The sequence below is a fragment of the Amaranthus tricolor genome, chromosome 3 (genome assembly GCF_026212465.1).
Source record: "Amaranthus tricolor cultivar Red isolate AtriRed21 chromosome 3, ASM2621246v1, whole genome shotgun sequence".
NCBI lineage: Eukaryota > Viridiplantae > Streptophyta > Magnoliopsida > Caryophyllales > Amaranthaceae > Amaranthus > Amaranthus tricolor.
Genome location: NC_080049.1, coordinates 631,604 through 650,504, shown reverse-complemented (window position 1 = coordinate 650,504; position 18,901 = coordinate 631,604). Strand labels below are relative to the sequence as shown.

Sequence of the window (18,901 nt, the reverse complement as noted above, 5' to 3'; positions counted from 1 at the left end):
TGTATTATCTTTTATATTAGATTATGAATAGACAGAATCTCTGTAATTAATGTAACAAAAGAGATAGTTTCTTTTCGCTTCCGCTATTTCAATTAGTTTGTTTAGAGGCCTCTAGGCTCTCGAGTTGTACGTTAGAGTTTCCGCTGACTTATTATCTTTCACATTGGTCTTGTTTTCTGTTTATCTATATTTCTTTATCGACGGAACGTTGACGGTCCTAGAGAAAAGTCTTCTCTAGAGTCCAAAAAGGTGAATCGGAATTTGTATTTTCATATGGATTTCCGGATCACTTAAACCGGACCGTTACATTTATAGTATATTTCTTGATTATTTATATCTAGATTTCATTTTCTTGAGTAAAAAATGTTTTAATATAGTTACTAAATATAATAGAATTGACATTTATTTATTAGTGGAAAATATTCTAAATATTCACACTGGCCCATAAATAGAGGAGACTAGGGGCGTTCAAATTGATTTTCAAATCGATTCAAATATTTAGTTTTTCGGATAGTAAAAATCATGATCTAGTACCGGTTCGAATAAACGGGAAATCCGATTTACCTTAGATCGTATATTGGATATCAAATTTCGATTTTATCAAAATTCTTATTTTTTTTATCTTTTATTGTTTGAAAAAATAATTTTGGCAATACGATTTGATGTTCAGGAGGCTAAATTAATTAAAAATTGCAATTTAATGGAATTTAATTGTAGTTGAGAATTGAAAAAATAAATAAAATAAATATTGAAATTGAAAAATAAATAAATAAATGCAACAAGTTTATGGCAATGTTTTGAATATCATCACTTTGAGATGTAAAACATCACTCAAATCCAAGATTTTCTATGAAAAATTCAAGTTCATAATCACACCTTCCAACAGTAATATATTACTTGACAAACTTAGTTTCAAATAATATGTTAATCTAAAATACAATATCTGCTATTACTTCACAACGTACATACTTGAAAATTAAGAAAGGGAGAGTGATAAAGCTGCATCCCATTCGAGAATTTCATTGATTTTATGAGAAATCTGGGTAACATTTAGGGGTTCATACTGCTGAAAGATCTCCCAAAATTCTGCATCTTTGGAAATGGAAGCTAATGTAGACGGTGATGCAGGGCATATTATGTGTTTTATATCATTCAACACCCGCAACTCTGGACATTCATCTATGTAGAGTACCCTTTTTTTATAATAAAAAACAATTAGCCCCTCATATATGCAGTGCAACTTTGGTAGGCAATTTAAAAGTAGTAGTTCTAATCTAGGAATAGAAAGAACAAGATTGGGTAGAGTACCGTTGTTTGATTCAAATATACGCTCCAATAAATCACAATTACTCACCATTAAGGAGCGCAAGTTGGGGAGGTTCCAATGCTTGCTGAATGGAAACATCTCCTTTAGTTTTGGACATTTGAATATATGTAGAACTTCAAGTTGGAAAAAGGAGCAGCTACAGAATTCTACTATCCTTGTCAAATCAGACGACTCATCGATTTGTAATTTTTGAAGGCTATCTAGTTGTTGCGTCCCGGTAAATATATATTCTAACCCTATACATTCTGTTATGATAACCTGGTTTACCAAGGAGGGGGAAATATCTGTCAATGCTCTTTTCCCCTTTATATTACATTCGTCAATTAAAAGCACCTCAATTGAAGTAGGAAGTAGACTTGTCTCCTCTCCAAATTCTACACCTGTGATACACACCATCCTCTCACTTTCTTGATATCCTGTAAGCCACGATATTCTATTGAATGGACTATCGTTGACATCAAAATGATCATGTGATGTAAGCCAGAACCTGTAGCAACTTAAATGATGTAAACGTTGTATAAGCCCATTAAAACCAGTCATATCATCATTTATAATCCAACGGCAGTATACCTTCTCTAGCTTCTCTAATCTTTCTATTCCTCTCACATTTTCTTCAAGCTTGTAGTTGCGATCCAAGTCCAACACTCTTAGATTTGTAAGCTTTTCCAGTGATGGCAAATAAGTTAGCTCCGAACAGCCATGAAGTAAGAGTGCCCTTAAATTTTCCAACTTTGAAATACCTTCTGGCACCCTTTTAATTTTAGTATTACACAAATCAAGAATTTTAAGAGCCCTCATATGATCAAAGAAAGATTCTGGGATCTTCGTTAAAGAAGTGTGATCAAGCTTGAGCACTGTGAGATTTGGAGTCCGAGGTGCCATACCATATGGAATCACTGTGATGTCATAATTGTCGCTCAGTGAGACTTTCACTAGATCTCGACTCCATAATCCTTCTTCTGGTACTTCCTGCAATTGTTTTCCTGATTTTACTAGAAAACGTGGACAACAATTTGTGATCGAAATAGCCATTTCTCTCACCGCATCATGCATCTTCACACAGTCATCTCTAGCATATTCCAATAAGCATGAGTTTTTTAGTTTTTCTAAGATGTCATGGCCTTTGTACTTTTTCTCTAACCTGCTCCCTTTATCATCCAACATTCCTTCCATAATCCAATACTCTATTAAAGCTTCATTAAATATAAATAAATCTTCTGGATATAGCACACAACTTAAGAAACACTGTTTTAGAAGCTCATTATTGAGGCGATCATAGCTGAATTTTAGTTTCTGAAGCACCTTTTCATCCATGTCTTCATGCACCCTACTTGGATTTTTCAACTCAGCTAAAGCATTTTTCCACACTAGCACGTCAAAAACGCCTATCATACTACGAGCTATGACAATGGTTGCAAGCGGCAAACACGCACACTCCTTAGCCACTAATTTTGCTATTTCTTGGCCCTCAAAACAAAGATCATCATAAGTCTCGAGCTTGTTCTTAAACAAATCCCATGCCTCATGCTCTGAAAGAACTTGAACTCGAATGACATAATTCTTACACCCCGTCATTCGGCACACGTCTTCTTTTCTAGTGCTAAGGATGATGTTAATCTTACATCCATTCTCTTTATTTGGAATGCCAATAGAACTCAATTGAAACTTTTCCCACACATCATCAAGAAAAAGCACCACATTCTTCTTCATCATGACAAAAGAATGATGTAATTCAGAAGCTCTCTTATCAGTATGTACCTTACTAGAAAGCTCTACACCAATCTCTTTTGCAACTTTTTCCTGTAACATGTACAAATTGCAATCACTTGAAACTGTTACCCAAATAACACGCCCTGATTTGTAATCACCCAGTAGCTGATTGTATATGTTTTTCATGAGCGTGGTCTTCCCTATACCTCCCATACCAAGAACCCCAATTGAATATGCTAAAGGATGATCATCAAGCCATTCTCGAATCATTCGAACATTTTTCTGGAAAAGCTCACCATACAATGGTTCGGGATAAAATGGCACTTCCTTAGTCTTAGGATCATCGAGTACCAAACCATTTGGAAAGTCACTCACCTGAAAAAGATCATCAACCTCTTTTGTCATTACGTTTATGCGATCATTGAGTTGCATATTGGTGAAAAACCCTCTTGATTTCTGGAATTCGTCCACAATACTTTCAAACTTAGATCTTTTGAGTTTGTAAGTATCCAACCAATCAATAACTTCTTGTCTTTTTCTTTTCCCAGCTTGTAACTCAGCTTGATTACATTCTGCACAAATATCATCTTTTCGTGCAGTTAGTCTCTTCATCTTCTCTTCCAGGGTCTCTAACTTTTGTACCACAATGGAGTCGTTCAAAGAACCCAATTTCGGGAGTAGCCCCTGATTCATATGATACTAGTAAGTATCCAGCCAAAGCATGTTACAATAATTATTAGAAAAGCTAAGGTAAACAATAGCAATACACTTTCTTCGTCCCACCAATTTTGCCCCAATGGCAATTAAGAAAAATGAGTAAAGTAATATTTCATGGGAAAGTAGAGACATACGTAAATGTCATCGGAAATCTTTTGTTAAATATATGGATGAATGTTAAAAATAGTTATTTTGGATCTTCGCTAAATTAAAAATAAGGATAATTTGATGAGACAATATAAAAGAAAGAAAGTAAGACAAAATTGTAGAACAGGGGAAGTATGAAACATATTCAATACTTCTTTTTATTATCCATTTACTTTTAGTACTCTATTTAATATATTTTTTATTTTTACATTTTTCTAATTGTATATAATTAAAAATTATAAATACCTGAAAATAACATTTATATTGAAATGAATAAAACAAGATTTCACTTGACTATATTTTAATTTAAAGATTAAAAATATAATATATATTAAAAGTGATTAATCAATGGAATCCAAAAAACAAATGCGACAAATACATTCAATAGTAGAGAATAATAATTTGATTCTTCATTCACATTTTGTATTGCATACAAGGAAAAATAATGCGTGGCACATTTTTTGCAAAATTAGTTGTCAGAATAAAAATTATTATTTTTAATATTTTAAAGTACTTAAATTTTTTATTTATTAAGTTTATAATTATTCAATTTAATTTATTAATTAAATTTTAATAGTAACATAAAAAAGTGAATTGAATATTAGTCATGAGAAAATTACCTAAGTAGAAATGACAATAATTAAATACCAAAACAAAAAATCAGCCCATTGCAAAATATCGAATGATGCAAAAAACATATAAAAATTTGCTTCTAAAAATTCAACCTATTAACCGTCTGGAGCGGGCCAACGTTTCATTTATTCATGAGAGATTGAACATTTTGCTCATTTTTGTAAAGAAAGAGCTTCTTGATTGACTATCAAAAGGATTTGATATATATAGTAATATCAAAAGGAGAAGGTCTTAGTAAATAAAGGTTATTTGTGATGTTAAAAAATCAACCTTATGTGGTAGGATTTAATATGGTGAGAATTCTGTTGTTTTAATTTATCTTTTTTTTATTTAATTTATTATATTAATTTTGTTTTTCTTGTGGTGATTTACAAATCACAGTGATTGATTAGGAATTTTTGATTATAAAAGTAAATATCAAATGGATGATTAAAATCCAACTAAACGTTGAAAAGAAAGACTATTTAAACAAAAAAAAAAACACATAGAAATGCCTTTTAAATTAAATTCATAAGATTTAAGTTCAACACTACTATTTATATTTAAGTTTTTTTTTGTTTTATGGAAAAATCTATTATACTATCTTAAATAGGAGTCTATCCCATTCCAACCCATATAAATATCTTAAATCAAATAGCAGATCTACTTGTGATTCACTTTTGGTTTTCAAAACTGGCTTTAGATCTTATCATGCCAAGAGAAGGCACATAGCATATTCACCTTTTTTTTTTTATTATTTTTATTTTTATTTTTATTTTTTTAATAAACATGGCATATTTAGCTAAGTTTTTAATTCTTGAAGAATTAAGATCATTTTAGATTATGCGAATCGGACCGACATCATTCAAGCATCAATATTAATCGCTCCACATTAATTATAAAACCAGCAACAGCCAACATATACACAGTCTATTAGTAACAAAAAAATAAAAAACAATGAAAAAAGAATTAATATTACAAAAAGTACATATTAAAGTTCTTATAAGATTTGAAACGCGGTCAAAATAGATCCGACCAATCGACCTTGTAATCGAACTCGATTTAAATAGACTTTCAAATGAATTTAAAATTAGGTAAACATCAATATGAACACAAGACCCGATCTTAAATCGACCCAAAACTTGTGACCTAAAATTAATCCGATGACCTAAATAAATACCTCTATAAATCCCACCTTGATAAATTTAACTCATATACATCATATATCTATGAAACTCATGTTTGAATTTCTCCTTTAAGCATAAAATATACCAAACTTAATCAATAAAATAGAAGAATGAATGTTATGAGAGCAACAGAACATAAATAACATACCTCAGCCATTAAAAAATTGCAGTGTGAGACCACTGAAGTATAAATAAAGAAAAAAGAAGACAATTAGAAATAATACCAAAAGACAACTCAATATAGAGAAGGAAAGAGAAGGAAGTATATGAAAAAGAGAACTCAATATTGCAGTGTTTTTATAGAGAAGGTAAGAGAAGGAAGATTAATTAGGAATGAAAAATAACTTTTTTTTTATTTGAAAATAGATCCTACCAAAAAATATTTTTCTTTTGTTATTATTCTATTTGAAATTATTCTACTTATTTTATTTCTTTCATATTTGAAATAAACCGTATAATGTCATCCAAATAATAAAATTGTAAAATAGTTAATTACTTTTTTGTCCTTTTAATTTAACATCATTAAGAAAGTGAGATATTATTAAGCAAAAAATGAATATTTGAAAAATAAATAAATATAGAGATTAAATTATATCAATAAAAATTAGATAAATTAAAATACATGAATAATATTAAAATGAAGTGGTGAGTGTATTTCTAAAAATAAAAATAATATACAAAATAAAAAAATAACTTTAAATAAAATATAACTAAATAACGTATAAGGGAGCACTTATGGTCATCGGTCAAAAAGTTTAATCGATGATGATATTATTTCCCAATATTTTCTGTGATCTTTCCATAAAAAATCCTTGAAGAAGTCAATTACATTTTCATCAAAGAGAATAAAACATAATTTTAAAGAGAACCACATTAAATCTTGTCTTATGTATTTATTTATTATTTTCATTTATCATTAACTTGCATTAGTTGTTTTCTAAACTTAGAGGCAACATAAACATCCAACTTAAACTTTATATTGTGATCCTTGAGTGATCTGAGGCAAACGTTTCTTCTTTTAAAGACTATTTTTATTTTTTTTATTTGAAACAATAGTTCCTACCAAAAAATTTTTTTATTTGAATGTAGACTAGTAAATATTTTAAATGTCTTCAATACAATAAAACGGTAAAATAGTTAGGCATTTTTAAGAAAAGGTGAAAATTTAGTAAAAATTAAGTAAAGAAAAATTACATTGTATAAATAAATTTTAAAAAGAATTAAAATATATAAATGTGATTAAAAAAATAGTATGTTATTTCCAAAAAAATAATATATCCTTTTAACAAAATATAAAATGAGAAAATCAACACAAAATAAAAATACGTTAAAATTATAGCAAATGAGGGAGTCGTTATATGGTCATCGGTGAAACTTCTTTCGTCTTTCCATGCAAGTTGATTTTTGAGTGCTAAACTTATTTGACGTTTGATGGTGAAGTCATTGTCGTCATCAACTTTTAAATACAAAAATTATAAAAAGTTAATATTGTGAGAGTATGCGATTAGACGATTTAAATAAGATCTCACTTGACTATATTTTTTCTTACATATTGGTCGCAATATATAAAATAAGATTGAACAATAAATAGTGTCAATAATAAAAATGTAGCGAGTATTTCAGAACAGAGAAAGTACGTGTATATATATATATATATATATATATATATATATATATATATATATATATATATATATATATATATATATATATATATATATATATATATATATGATCAAATAAGAAAGATTTTAAAATGAGAAGGATGAGAAGAATTTTTGTTTGATTTTGTTTTGTTACTATATATACAAAAAAGGATACTATATTATAAATTAAGAACATTTTAAAAAATTATTTTATAGTTACTTTTCTATGTAACATAGTTACTTTTACAATTAGGTGTTTTTGGCTCAATCATGATTCATGACCATATATTTTTTTATTTTAGTGAAATTAAAGGTGTAGGATCCTTCTTACCCTTCTCATTTTCAACCCATTTTCATTGGATCCCTCCTATATATATATATATATATATATATATATATATATATATATATATATATATATATATATATATATATATATATATATATTGCACGCTTTTTTAGACTATTTTAGGCCGTCTATAGAAAACTTACCTGTAACTTTGATTTAAACATTACTCAAAATCAGCGGAATGATATTTAAATATAAACTAATTAAAATAAATAAACATGTCAAACCAACTTATAATGGAATTATTATGTTGATTCATTCACTGTTTTCTCCGTCTATTATACTTGCAAATAATAGTTACATTTTCTTATGTAAATATCTCTATCACTTAAATATTTTTAAAACAAAAATAATAAGAGAAAACACCACAACATGACTTTCAAGTTAGAATACTTAAAAGACTTTTCAAAGTTGACTAACTTTATTCACTTGCTAAAAAGTCTTTATCCACATAGTTCCCACTTAAATAGTATGTAACTTTTTATTTCAAAAATAGAATTAAGTAATTTATTAGAATATAAAGAAATATAAATATCATTGCACATAATTTTAGATTGGACTAAGACTATAAAACAATTTACCCATAAATTTGTTTAAATATTAGTAATATGTTAGGGTTTGCAACACATTGCCTAAATTTCCTACACAAAAACTTAGACGAGATCATCCCAAGTTTAGATGAAGTGTAGGCCGGGCCATTTCACGTGCGTGTAACAATATTTTAATTTTTGGACATTTATCAATTTTGACTTGAAAGGTATTAATAATGAAAATTGATACCTTTAAAGTCAAAATTGATAAAATTGATATCTTTCAGGTTAAAATTAATATCTTTTAAGATCAAAAATGATAAATGTCCAGAATATGAAAAAAAAAATGTCCAGATTGTTACATGCGCGAATTGAACCAGCCCAAATTGACGGTCTCATTTAGAGGCCGTCTCGTCCAAGACCAACTGAATTTCCTAACCATCCATATTTAGAAAATATAAGATTACGAATAAAAAGGCCGTAATTATATAGCCCAATCTAATAGTTAATCTTAGTCCAATAAAATATACTTATGCGTAATGTTTTAGGATTTGGAAAACAGATGACAGATCCAAAAGGAATTGGGTATGCTAAAAGAGTTCAAAAAGTCAAAAATTTGGCAATTATTATTGTTTAAATCAGTTAATTGTCAATTAATGCCCGATTGCCATAAAGAAATATGATAAATATATAAAGCCAAGAATTATCAAATACTCCTTGTTTGAATGAGAAATAAATTTGGGCTATTTTTTTTAAAAAAATGTAATTAAATTATTAAATAATAAAAAGTACCAACATTATTTTATGTGTGATGCTTTCCTAAATATATTTAGTGATTGCCTGAAAGGTCACATCACATGCATAAATCTTTGACACTAAAGTTAAATATATTAATTTATGTACTCAAATACAATATTTAATAATTTATTATTGTTTTCGTGATTTCTCTTTTTTTTTTTTTTGTATCTAATTGGGTTAAAATTTACTCATGGGCATGGCTGAAAAGTATGCAAAAGTGAGTATCGTCGAACTGCTCATATGCTCACTCGAAATTGGCGTCATTAGAGTAGAACATGTATTTTCCAGCAGGTCTTAGTAATCAACTTGAAGACCCCACACTATATTATATTTCCACTTATTCTGTTATTCATTTTAAGTGTCTTATTTTCTTATTGGATTAAGTCACCTTAAACATCTCATTTTTAATTTCTCTTTCGTTCTTTTATATTTGTCCACTCTATATTTTATACATATTTTTAGCTAATTTTAAGTCTTAATATCTCTGATTACACATCATGAAAAATTATAAAAATTATATATTAAAAAACTTTACATCAAGAAAAATTTAATAACATTTCACAAGAATATCTTTTTTTCAATATATAATTTAAAATTCTAATTTAATTGCTCCCTCTTAAAGTTGGTGATGAAGCCCAAAGTTGGTGGAACACCTTAAATCTTATCTTGTTTATTTAATTATTATTTTCATTTATCAATAACTTACATTAGTTGTTTCCTAAACTTCGACGCAACATAAACATCCAACTTAAACTTTATATTGTAATCCTTGAGCGAGCTAGGCAAATGTTTCTCCTTTTAAAGACTATTTTTACTTTTTTTATTTGAAACAATACTTCCTACCAAAAATTTTTTTATTTGAATGTAGACTAGTAAAGATTTTAAATGTCTTCAATACAATAAAACGGTAAAATAGTTAGGCATTTCTAAGAAAAGGTGAATATTTAGTAAAAATTAAATAAAGAAAAATTACATTGTATAAATAAGTTTTAAAAAGAATTAAAATATATAATGTGATTAAAAAAATAGTATGTTATTTCCAAAAAAATAATATATCCTTTTAAGAAAATATAAAACGAGAAAATCAACAAAAAATAAAAATACGTTAAAATTATAGCAAATGAGGGAGTCGTTATATGGTCATCGGTAGAAAAAGTTGTATTCATAATGATTTAATGAATCATGATGTACCGAAACTTCTTTGTCTTTCCATGCAAGTTGATTTTTGAGTGCTAAACTTATTTGACGTTTGATGGTGAAGTCATTGTCGTCATCAACTTTTAAATATAAAAATTATAAAAAGTTAATATTGTGAGAGTATGCGATTAAACGATTTAAATAAGATTTTACTTGACTATATTTTTTTCTTATATATTGGTCGCAATATATAAAATAAGATTGAACAATAAATAGTGTCAATAATAAAAATGTAGCGAGTATTTCAGAATAGAAGAAGTACGTATATATATAGGATCAAATAAGAAAGATTTTAAAATGAGAAGGAGGAGAAGAATTTTTGTTTGATTTTGTTTTGTTACTATATATAAAAAAAGATACTATATTATAAATTAACAACATTTAAAAAAATTATTTTATAGTTACTTTTCTATGTAATATAGTTAATTTTACAATTAGGTGTTTTTGGCTCAATCATGACCATATATTTTTTTTATTTTAGTAAAATTAAGGGTGTAGAGTCCTTCTTACCCTTCTCATTTTCAACCCATTTTCATTGGATCCCTCCTATATATATATATATATATATATATATATATATATATATATATATATATATATATATATATATATATATATATATATATATATATATATATATATATATATATATATATATATATATATATATATATACATATACATATTATTGCACGCTTTTTTAGACTATTTTAGGCCGTCTATAGAAAACTTACTTGTAACTTTGATTTAAACATTACTCAAAATCAGCGGAATGATATTTGAATATAAACTAATTAAATTAAATAAACATGTCAAACCAACTTGTAATGGAATTATTAAGTTGCTTCATTAACTGTTTTCTCCGTCTATTATAGTTGCAAATAATAGTTACATTTTCTTATGTAAATATCTCTATCACTTAAATATTTAAAAACAAAAATAATAGGAGATAACACCACAACATGACTTACAAGTTAGAATACTTAAAAGACTTATCAAAGTTGACTAACTTTATTCAGTTGCTAAAAAGTCTTCATCCACATAGTTCCCACTTAAATAGTATGTAACTTTTTATTTCAAAAATAGAATTAAGTATTATTAGAATATAAAGAAATATAAATATCATTGCACATAATTTTAGAGTGGACTAAGACTATAAAACAATTTACCCATAAATTTGATTTAAACATTAGTAATATGTTAGGGTTTGCAACACATTACATAAATTTCCTACCCAAAACTTAGACGAGATCATAGCAAGTTAAGATGAAGTGTGGGCCGGGCCTTTTTACGTGCGTGTAACAATATTTTAATTTTTTTGGCATTTATCAATTTTGACCTGAAAGGTATTAATATTGAAAATTGATATCTTAAAGGTCAAAATTGATACCTTTTAAGATCAAAATTGAAAAATGCCCAGAATATAAAAAAAAAATATCTAGATTGTCACATACGTGAATTGAACCAACCCAAATTAACCGTCTCATTATGAGGCCGTCTCGTCCAATACCAACTGAATTTCCTAACCATCCATATTTAGAAAATATAAGGTTATGAATAAAAAGGCCGTAATTATATAGCCCAATCTAATAGTTAATCTTAGTCCAATACAATATACGTATGCGTAATCTTTTAGGATTTGGAAAACAAAAGAGTTCAAAAAGTCAAAAATTTGGCAATTAATATTGTTTAATCATTTAATTTGTCAATTAATGCCCGATTGCAATAAAGAAATATGATAAATATATAAAGCTAAGAATTATCAATACTCCTTTTTTGAATGAGAAATTTAAATTTGGGCTATTATTTAAAAAAGTTGTAATTAAATTATTAAATAATAAAAAGTACTAGAATTATTTTATGTGTAATGTTTTTTCTAAGTTTATTTAGTAATTGCCTGAAATGTCACATGCAAAATTCCTTCATATTAAAACAAAATATATTAATTTATGTAGTTAAACATAGTTTTTAAGAATTAAGGCTTTGGTAGTATTGTTTTTGTGATTTCTCAAACATGCATTTTTTTTATCATTTACTCATTGGCATGGTTGAAAAGTATGCAAAAGTGAGTTTCATCGCAACTGCTCATATGCTCACTGGAAATTAGCGTGTTGACTTCGTTTCCTGCTATTCATCTTAGTAGTCAACTTGAAGACCCCACTCTAAATTATATTCCCTCCATGTTAAACTCTTATTTTCATGTTGGATCAAGTCACTTTAAATATCTCATTTTTATTTTTGATATATTATTTTTATCAACTTTACTCTTACTGAACTTAATATTTTCACACTTTTACAATTATTAATCCCACTTTACCCCTATCAAAATTTAAAAACACTACATTTTTTCTTTCATATGTGGTCCTGTTTCACTATTTATAAAAATGGTAAAAAGTCAAATAAGACATATTAGGTGAATAAGAGGGAGTATTATCTTCTTTTCATAAAGTTGTTTTCACAAAAAATCATTCACAAAAATTTAAAAATATAATTTTTTAGATGGCGGATATATTAATTTATTGAATAACAAATTTGGTGGAAGAAAAATAAATATCATAAATATTTAAAATATATAAAAATAATTAGTGAGATAAAAATATAAAGACCAAAATATGTAATGACCATAAGTATATACTATCAAAATATTAAATAAAAATAAATAAAATAATTTTGTCTAGAGACTATCACATAAATAGAAATATTGTCTATGAAAACAACAAGTTGAATGACTAAAATGGCATATGCGAACAATATTAAATAACAGAGGGAGTATACGTACTCTAACATACTTCTTCCGTTTCATTATACTTACTATATTTGATTTTTTACGCAATTTAATGTGTTATTTTGTTCATTTAACTATGGTACGTTTAACTTTACTTTTTCATTTTATATCTTGATTATATTTTAACTTACATATTAGTTGCAATATAAACTTGAACAATAAATAGTACCAAAATTGAAATGTAGGAGTAGAGGTGTTCATTCGGTTGATCGGGTCGGTTTCGGACGGGTGTTATTCGGTTCGGTTGCATTTCGGATCGGTTATTTTTAGGCTGTGTGTTACAACGGGTTACACTCGGGTCGAGTCGGTTAGTCACGGTTCGGTTAGAGATCGGTTATTCAAGCTATCGGGTTAGCATCAGTTCGGTTTCGGTTGAAGTTTGTGTCGAGTGTCAATCGGTCTCGGGTTGTCATCGATTACTAATTGGTTCGGTTTTTTCGGGTACAGATCGGATTCGAGCTTTATTTTTCGAGTAGTTATCGGTTACGGATAACTATTGATCGGGTCAATATCGAAATAAGTTAATAGTCAGGTTTTTAATTGATGTATGCTCATTTACTTACAAAAAATAATTACCGATTGTTTTATCAGATATAGCAGATAGGGGTGTCAAACAGGTCGGGTTAGGTCATTTTCAGGTTCGGATCATATATAATGGTCAATAAACCCTTAATATGAACCTGACTCATTTAATTAATGGGTCAAAAATTGAAACACCGACCTGATCTGTAGCATATCGGATCAACCTGCTAATGGCCCTTTTAACCTACTTTTTTTTTAGGTCATTAAATTCATATATTTCAGGTCATTTGACCCATTTAACCTTAATTAAAGGCTTCCTCCAAAAATAAACGTATGCCACTTAATGCAGCGAGCACACGGTATTCTTTAGTAAAAGGCGAAAGAATAGTTCGCTTTGTGCTCACGGCGTGGCTGCGTAAGTTGGTATGAGATCTGTGGAAGTGATTTAAAGAATTTTTCTTTTATTAGTATCTTTCATAGCCGATGTGGGACAACTTCCTTTGTTATTAAAAGTCATCTTCAGCTGACGAATCCCTTAGCCGATGTGGGACAACTTCCTTTTTTATTGAAAATCATCTTCAGCTGACAAATCCCTCAATACATGGTAATTGGTATTATCTTAGTTTTACGAAGTATTTGGCAAATGTTGATCCGTCTTAAATTTAATAAATGGGTTAAACAGGTTTTTTTCGGGTTTAAATATTCAACCTGAACCTAACCCATTTAATAAACAGATCTGGTTGGATTGACCCATTTAATTAATTGGTTCAAAAATCTAAACCCAAACTCGCTAATTTCGAGTCGGTTTCAGATCAGGTTAGCAGGTCGGGTCAGCTTTTGCCAGCCCTAATAGGCAGATCAATTTATTTCAATTAGTTATATATATATATATATATATATATATATATATATATATATATATATATATATATATATATATATATATATATATATATATATATATATATATATATATATATTCTGTATGCAATCTCTTTTGTATAGAACTTGTGTTCTTCCTTTTTCCATATTATTAGGAAACTGAAATTGGACTTAATTTGCTAAAACTAGGTGAAAATTTGATTCGGATTTATAACAGTTCGATTTACAATCAGTTCGGGTTAAAAACAGTTCGATTAATAATCGATCGGGTTTGTATCAGTTCGGGTTAAAAACAGTTCGATCTTAATCGGTTTTAGTCAGGTTAAATTCGGTTACGTGCATAATTCGGGTCGGATTTGACTCGGGTCGATCACTGTTCTGTTCGGGTAACATTGGTTAAGGTTTATATGTCGGTTATAAAATTCGGTTGCAGTTCGAGTTCGATTTTGCCCTTTTCGGTTATCAAACGGTTTGAGTGAAGTATCGGTTCGGTAAACCTAAAAAACTTACATTTTTTCGGGTCGGATTTTCGGATCGGGTTTGTTTTGAACAGCTCTATGTAGGAGGTATTTATGAAGTAACTTTAACTTTACTTTTTCATTTCATATCTTGGGCTTCTCATATTCATTTGCAAGAGCTTTCTCTGCCTATATTTTTCAGCAAACCAAAACAGCTACATGATGTTTGAATATGGTACGTTTTTTTTTAATCTTATTAATTAATGCTTTCTCTGGCTATATTCATTTGTATCAAAAAATCCTTATTAGTTGAATATGTTTTTAGAAAAAAAAAAAAAAAAAACAGGTTTTTGAACAAGATTCAAACCCTATAAGTGAGTAGAGACGGGTACGAGTCGCATCTGGGTTTTTGATTATGCTACTAAAATACACTGCTTTCATTTGCAAGGGTATCATGTTTACTATGTGTTTCCTGATGTAAATACTTCAGCTGTGCTATTTTTGTCCCTCATTGTGCTCGGAATTTCACTTGCCTTCAACTTCGTTAGTTTATTGGGGACGATGTGGAGTATGAGGGAATCTATAAACGATACAATCAATTTCATGATCAAATTACCTAATTGGTTAAACTACTATAACAACTTGAAGAACGACACAAACACCCTCCATATGAAAACAACAAGATTAACCCGAAAAGCCCATGACATCAGATCAGAGGCATCTGCTGCAGAGCATCAGACCCTTCGCCAAGTGAAGGCAGAAGTACGAAATTGGTTGGAAAACGTGCAGACTGTGGATAACCAAGTTAAGGATATTCTGGAGCAGGCAGGAAGAGATATGAACATTTTCGTAGATTTCTTTTATCGCGCTTGGTTAGGGATCGTTCATGTCGACAAGAAACTTCAGCAAGTAGAACAACTCTTGGATACTGGAACGTCTTTACAGACTGCTCCCTTGATATCTAATGTAAGACTGGAGCTTCCTTATCTGACTTCCAACCTAATAGGTAGCGAAGCATTCGGTAATATCAAGAAAGTGTTGGAGTTTATAAAATCAGATCGGATATCATGTATTGGTGTTCATGGAGCACAAGGTACCGGCAAAACAGAAATCGTTAAGCATATCTACAACCGAATATTAGTAAACACGAATGTTTATTATGTACAAATTAGGGAGAATATCACGAACCATGAGTTGTCGAGCATGATTGCTCTAACACTTGGGTTAGAATTAGCTGAAGAGGATGAAGGTAGGCGGCCTGATTTTTTATACAGAGCTTTGAGAAGTAAAGGGAAATTTGTTCTTATACTAGATGGTTTAATAAGAGATTTCAGATTAATTGAAGTAGGTATCCCTGTGCATTCAAATGGGGGAAAATTGATTTTCACTACACGTTCACCAAATGTTTTGCGAAGAATGCAGTCACAAGAAACAATCGAGCTGCAGCCGTTGTCAGAAGATGAAGCACATGAGCTGTTTCGAAAAGAGGTGCAGGTGAGTGAATATGACTCGGAAGAAATGGAAGGCGTAGCACATCGTATCTTACAACAATGTGGGAATGTACCTGGCGTAATTATTCGTATAGCAGATATGTTGAGAAGGGAACATGATATACATGTATGGTGGAACACTTTGAATGAACTGCAACAACACTTGTAGTTGCTTAAGCCTAAATACTCTATTTTTAGAAACTTATTCCATCCAAAACTCTGTGTAATCAGATGGTTTCTAAATTTAGAAATGATAGAAGGTAGTATGAAGCTGCTACAGAATAAAGCAGACTAATCGACTAGCAAATGAATACTTGCAGCTGTAGTGTGTCTGTTTCAGTGTGTTTTCTTTGTTGATGTTGAGCAGACTAGTAAACAATATTTTTACGTAGGGTTGAAAACATAATACTATGAGCTAAAAAAATCTATACTGAGCCGATTCGACTACTATTCTTATGTTTTGTGTGTGGCACAATTTAACATGAAGTTTTTGGATAACATGGCTCTGATCATGGCCTAAATAATCCCAAAACCAAATCTCACCTTATAAGTCCCCTTAATTTTATATCTCGTCGTCATTTTTGTCTTTGAGAACCATAAAATGATGAGATACTCTTGTGCGAGACCTCTCGGTGAGACGACATCAAAACAAAAAGTTCATCTGATATTAATAGGTGTTATTGGGCTATTAAACCTATGTATAAAGCACGTCTTACGGAAATACCGTCTCATATAAGAATTTGAGTGGAATAATAGTGTGTCATAATGTATAATTTCCACCATCTAAATATTATTAGTAGGGTTGATAAGGTTGTGACTTGTGAGTAGCCCTATGTGCGTGACAGGCCATATACAGACTTGCTTGAACGGGCCGGGCCCATTAAGCACGACCTGATAAATGAAAATTACTTTGCTCTTGGTATGATCTTATAAATTTGTAATGCAACTTTTTCCTAATATATGAAATTTCAAATTGGGTTTAATTTAATTTTTTATTTGTACTTTTTAAAGAATATTTATAAGGTAATTTAATCAATCTCAATGCTAATATATGTAGAGCATCATATATTCTTTTAATTGGAGCAAGTACTAGTACGTTTTCCTATGTAAGGTGGACTCGGCTTTCTCCTCTTTCCATTTGAAGCTGAGTCGACTTTAGTCACCGAGCAAAAGCCAATTTTTCAAAAAGCAACATCGACACGACGTTTTTTGTCCCAAAAGATGAAACCGAGTTGACTTTTATCGCATTGGAAATCGCAGCAAATTTGAAAGGTTGCCATTTCTAGCTCAATTGTCGAAATCGGGCATAAACTGTTCCATTGGAAAGCTCTCAAAATTTAGTTTCTAACTCCACAAACCTTGCATTATTATGTTCTTTCTATCAAAAGCTACGATCAAAAGAGGGAACATGTATCAAATTTTACCTCAAAATTTTGCATTATAAAAAATTTTCAACTCTTTTGCTCGTCTTCTTTATAAAACATCTTCAACCGAGCTAAAATTCCCTTAGGTTACTCCGTCATCTTTAAAATCATAAGTTTTTATGCTTAAATAATATAACCCACTCAAAATCAATATGAATAACCAAAATGGATAAATAGTATAAATATATTCAAAAAATCACAAAATTACTAACAATATCCAATATTAATGAGCATAAAATGATATAAATTAGTGCAAAAAATTACACTTATCAAAATCCAAATAATTTTGTATAAATGGACGAAAAATTACTTAATATATTATTTTATACTTAAACCCGACCCATATCATACCGATGATGCCCATCCCTAGTGAAGACTAATTACTAATTAGGATAGATTAGTAAGTGAAATTGTGTCACCAATTAGTTAGCTAAAAATGGTTTAAAACTTGTACTTGGCTACTTGCCTTTAATGAGATAAACATTTTTTCTTTTTTTTCTTCTCCCTACTTCTCTGATCCATATTACTTTTCTTTTATTCCGTAGCAGCTATTGTGAAACATACTTTCTCTTGTTTTTAATAGCTTCTACTCTTTCAATATATCGAATACCTGATATTAATCTTTAACATCTTTAGTTTTATATGATAAAAAATTCTTAAAAGTTAATATTATGAAAATATGTATTAAGACAAATCAAACAAATCTCACTTGACTATATTTTATATTATACATGAATAAATATAAATAAATAAAATCAGTTAATAAACAATAGTTGCTACAGTTAATAACTGTATCAACTATTAAAATCTAGATAAAATATGAAAAAAAAAGTTTAGCAAAGGCATTATAAGATGGAGCAAGCAATATTTACATACTTAAAAATTAACAAAGGGATAGGGATAAGGATGTTCCCCATTTGCCTTTGTTGCTTGTGTTTGTCTCATTGTGTAATGGAAGAGATAAAGACGCTTCCCACCCCATGTAGTTGTTTTTTTCTCTTATCGTCATAAGGGATAAGGTTTTACCCCATTTTAGTCTGTTGTTCTTCTCTGCTTCATCAGAAATCGAAATTAGAGGTGAATGTGGAAGCTGTGATTGGATTTGACTTGTTAAATCAAA

General features: G+C 29.2%; 2 protein-coding genes and 1 non-coding gene across 4 annotated transcripts; 1 reads left to right on the top strand and 2 right to left on the bottom strand.

Annotated features, from left to right (window-relative positions):
• Window positions 1-783: 783 nt before the first annotated feature.
• Window positions 784-6,020, bottom strand: LOC130807948 (disease resistance protein SUMM2-like). The gene is made up of 2 exons (XM_057673358.1): window positions 5,849-6,020; window positions 784-3,721 (listed from the first exon to the last, which is right to left on the bottom strand). The coding sequence occupies exons 1-2, from the start codon at window positions 5,855-5,857 to the stop codon at window positions 977-979; spliced, it is 2,754 nt and encodes a 917-aa protein (XP_057529341.1). The 5' UTR covers window positions 5,858-6,020; the 3' UTR covers window positions 784-976.
• A 7,804-nt stretch (window positions 6,021-13,824) lies between these two features.
• On the bottom strand, window positions 13,825-13,940 carry LOC130809526 (U5 spliceosomal RNA). The gene has a single exon (XR_009040830.1). It is a non-coding gene; the product is annotated as a U5 spliceosomal RNA (small nuclear RNA).
• A 1,082-nt stretch (window positions 13,941-15,022) lies between these two features.
• Window positions 15,023-17,419, top strand: LOC130807975 (probable disease resistance protein At1g15890). Of its 2 annotated transcripts, none has more exons than XM_057673401.1 (2): window positions 15,023-15,102; window positions 15,416-17,419. In XM_057673401.1, the coding sequence occupies exon 2, from the start codon at window positions 15,429-15,431 to the stop codon at window positions 16,524-16,526; it is 1,098 nt and encodes a 365-aa protein (XP_057529384.1). In that variant the 5' UTR covers window positions 15,023-15,102; window positions 15,416-15,428; the 3' UTR covers window positions 16,527-17,419. The 2 variants fall into 2 exon arrangements, with proteins under 2 accessions (XP_057529384.1, XP_057529383.1); XM_057673400.1 differs by having other exon boundaries at window positions 15,027-15,102; window positions 15,358-17,418.
• Window positions 17,420-18,901: the final 1,482 nt, after the last annotated feature.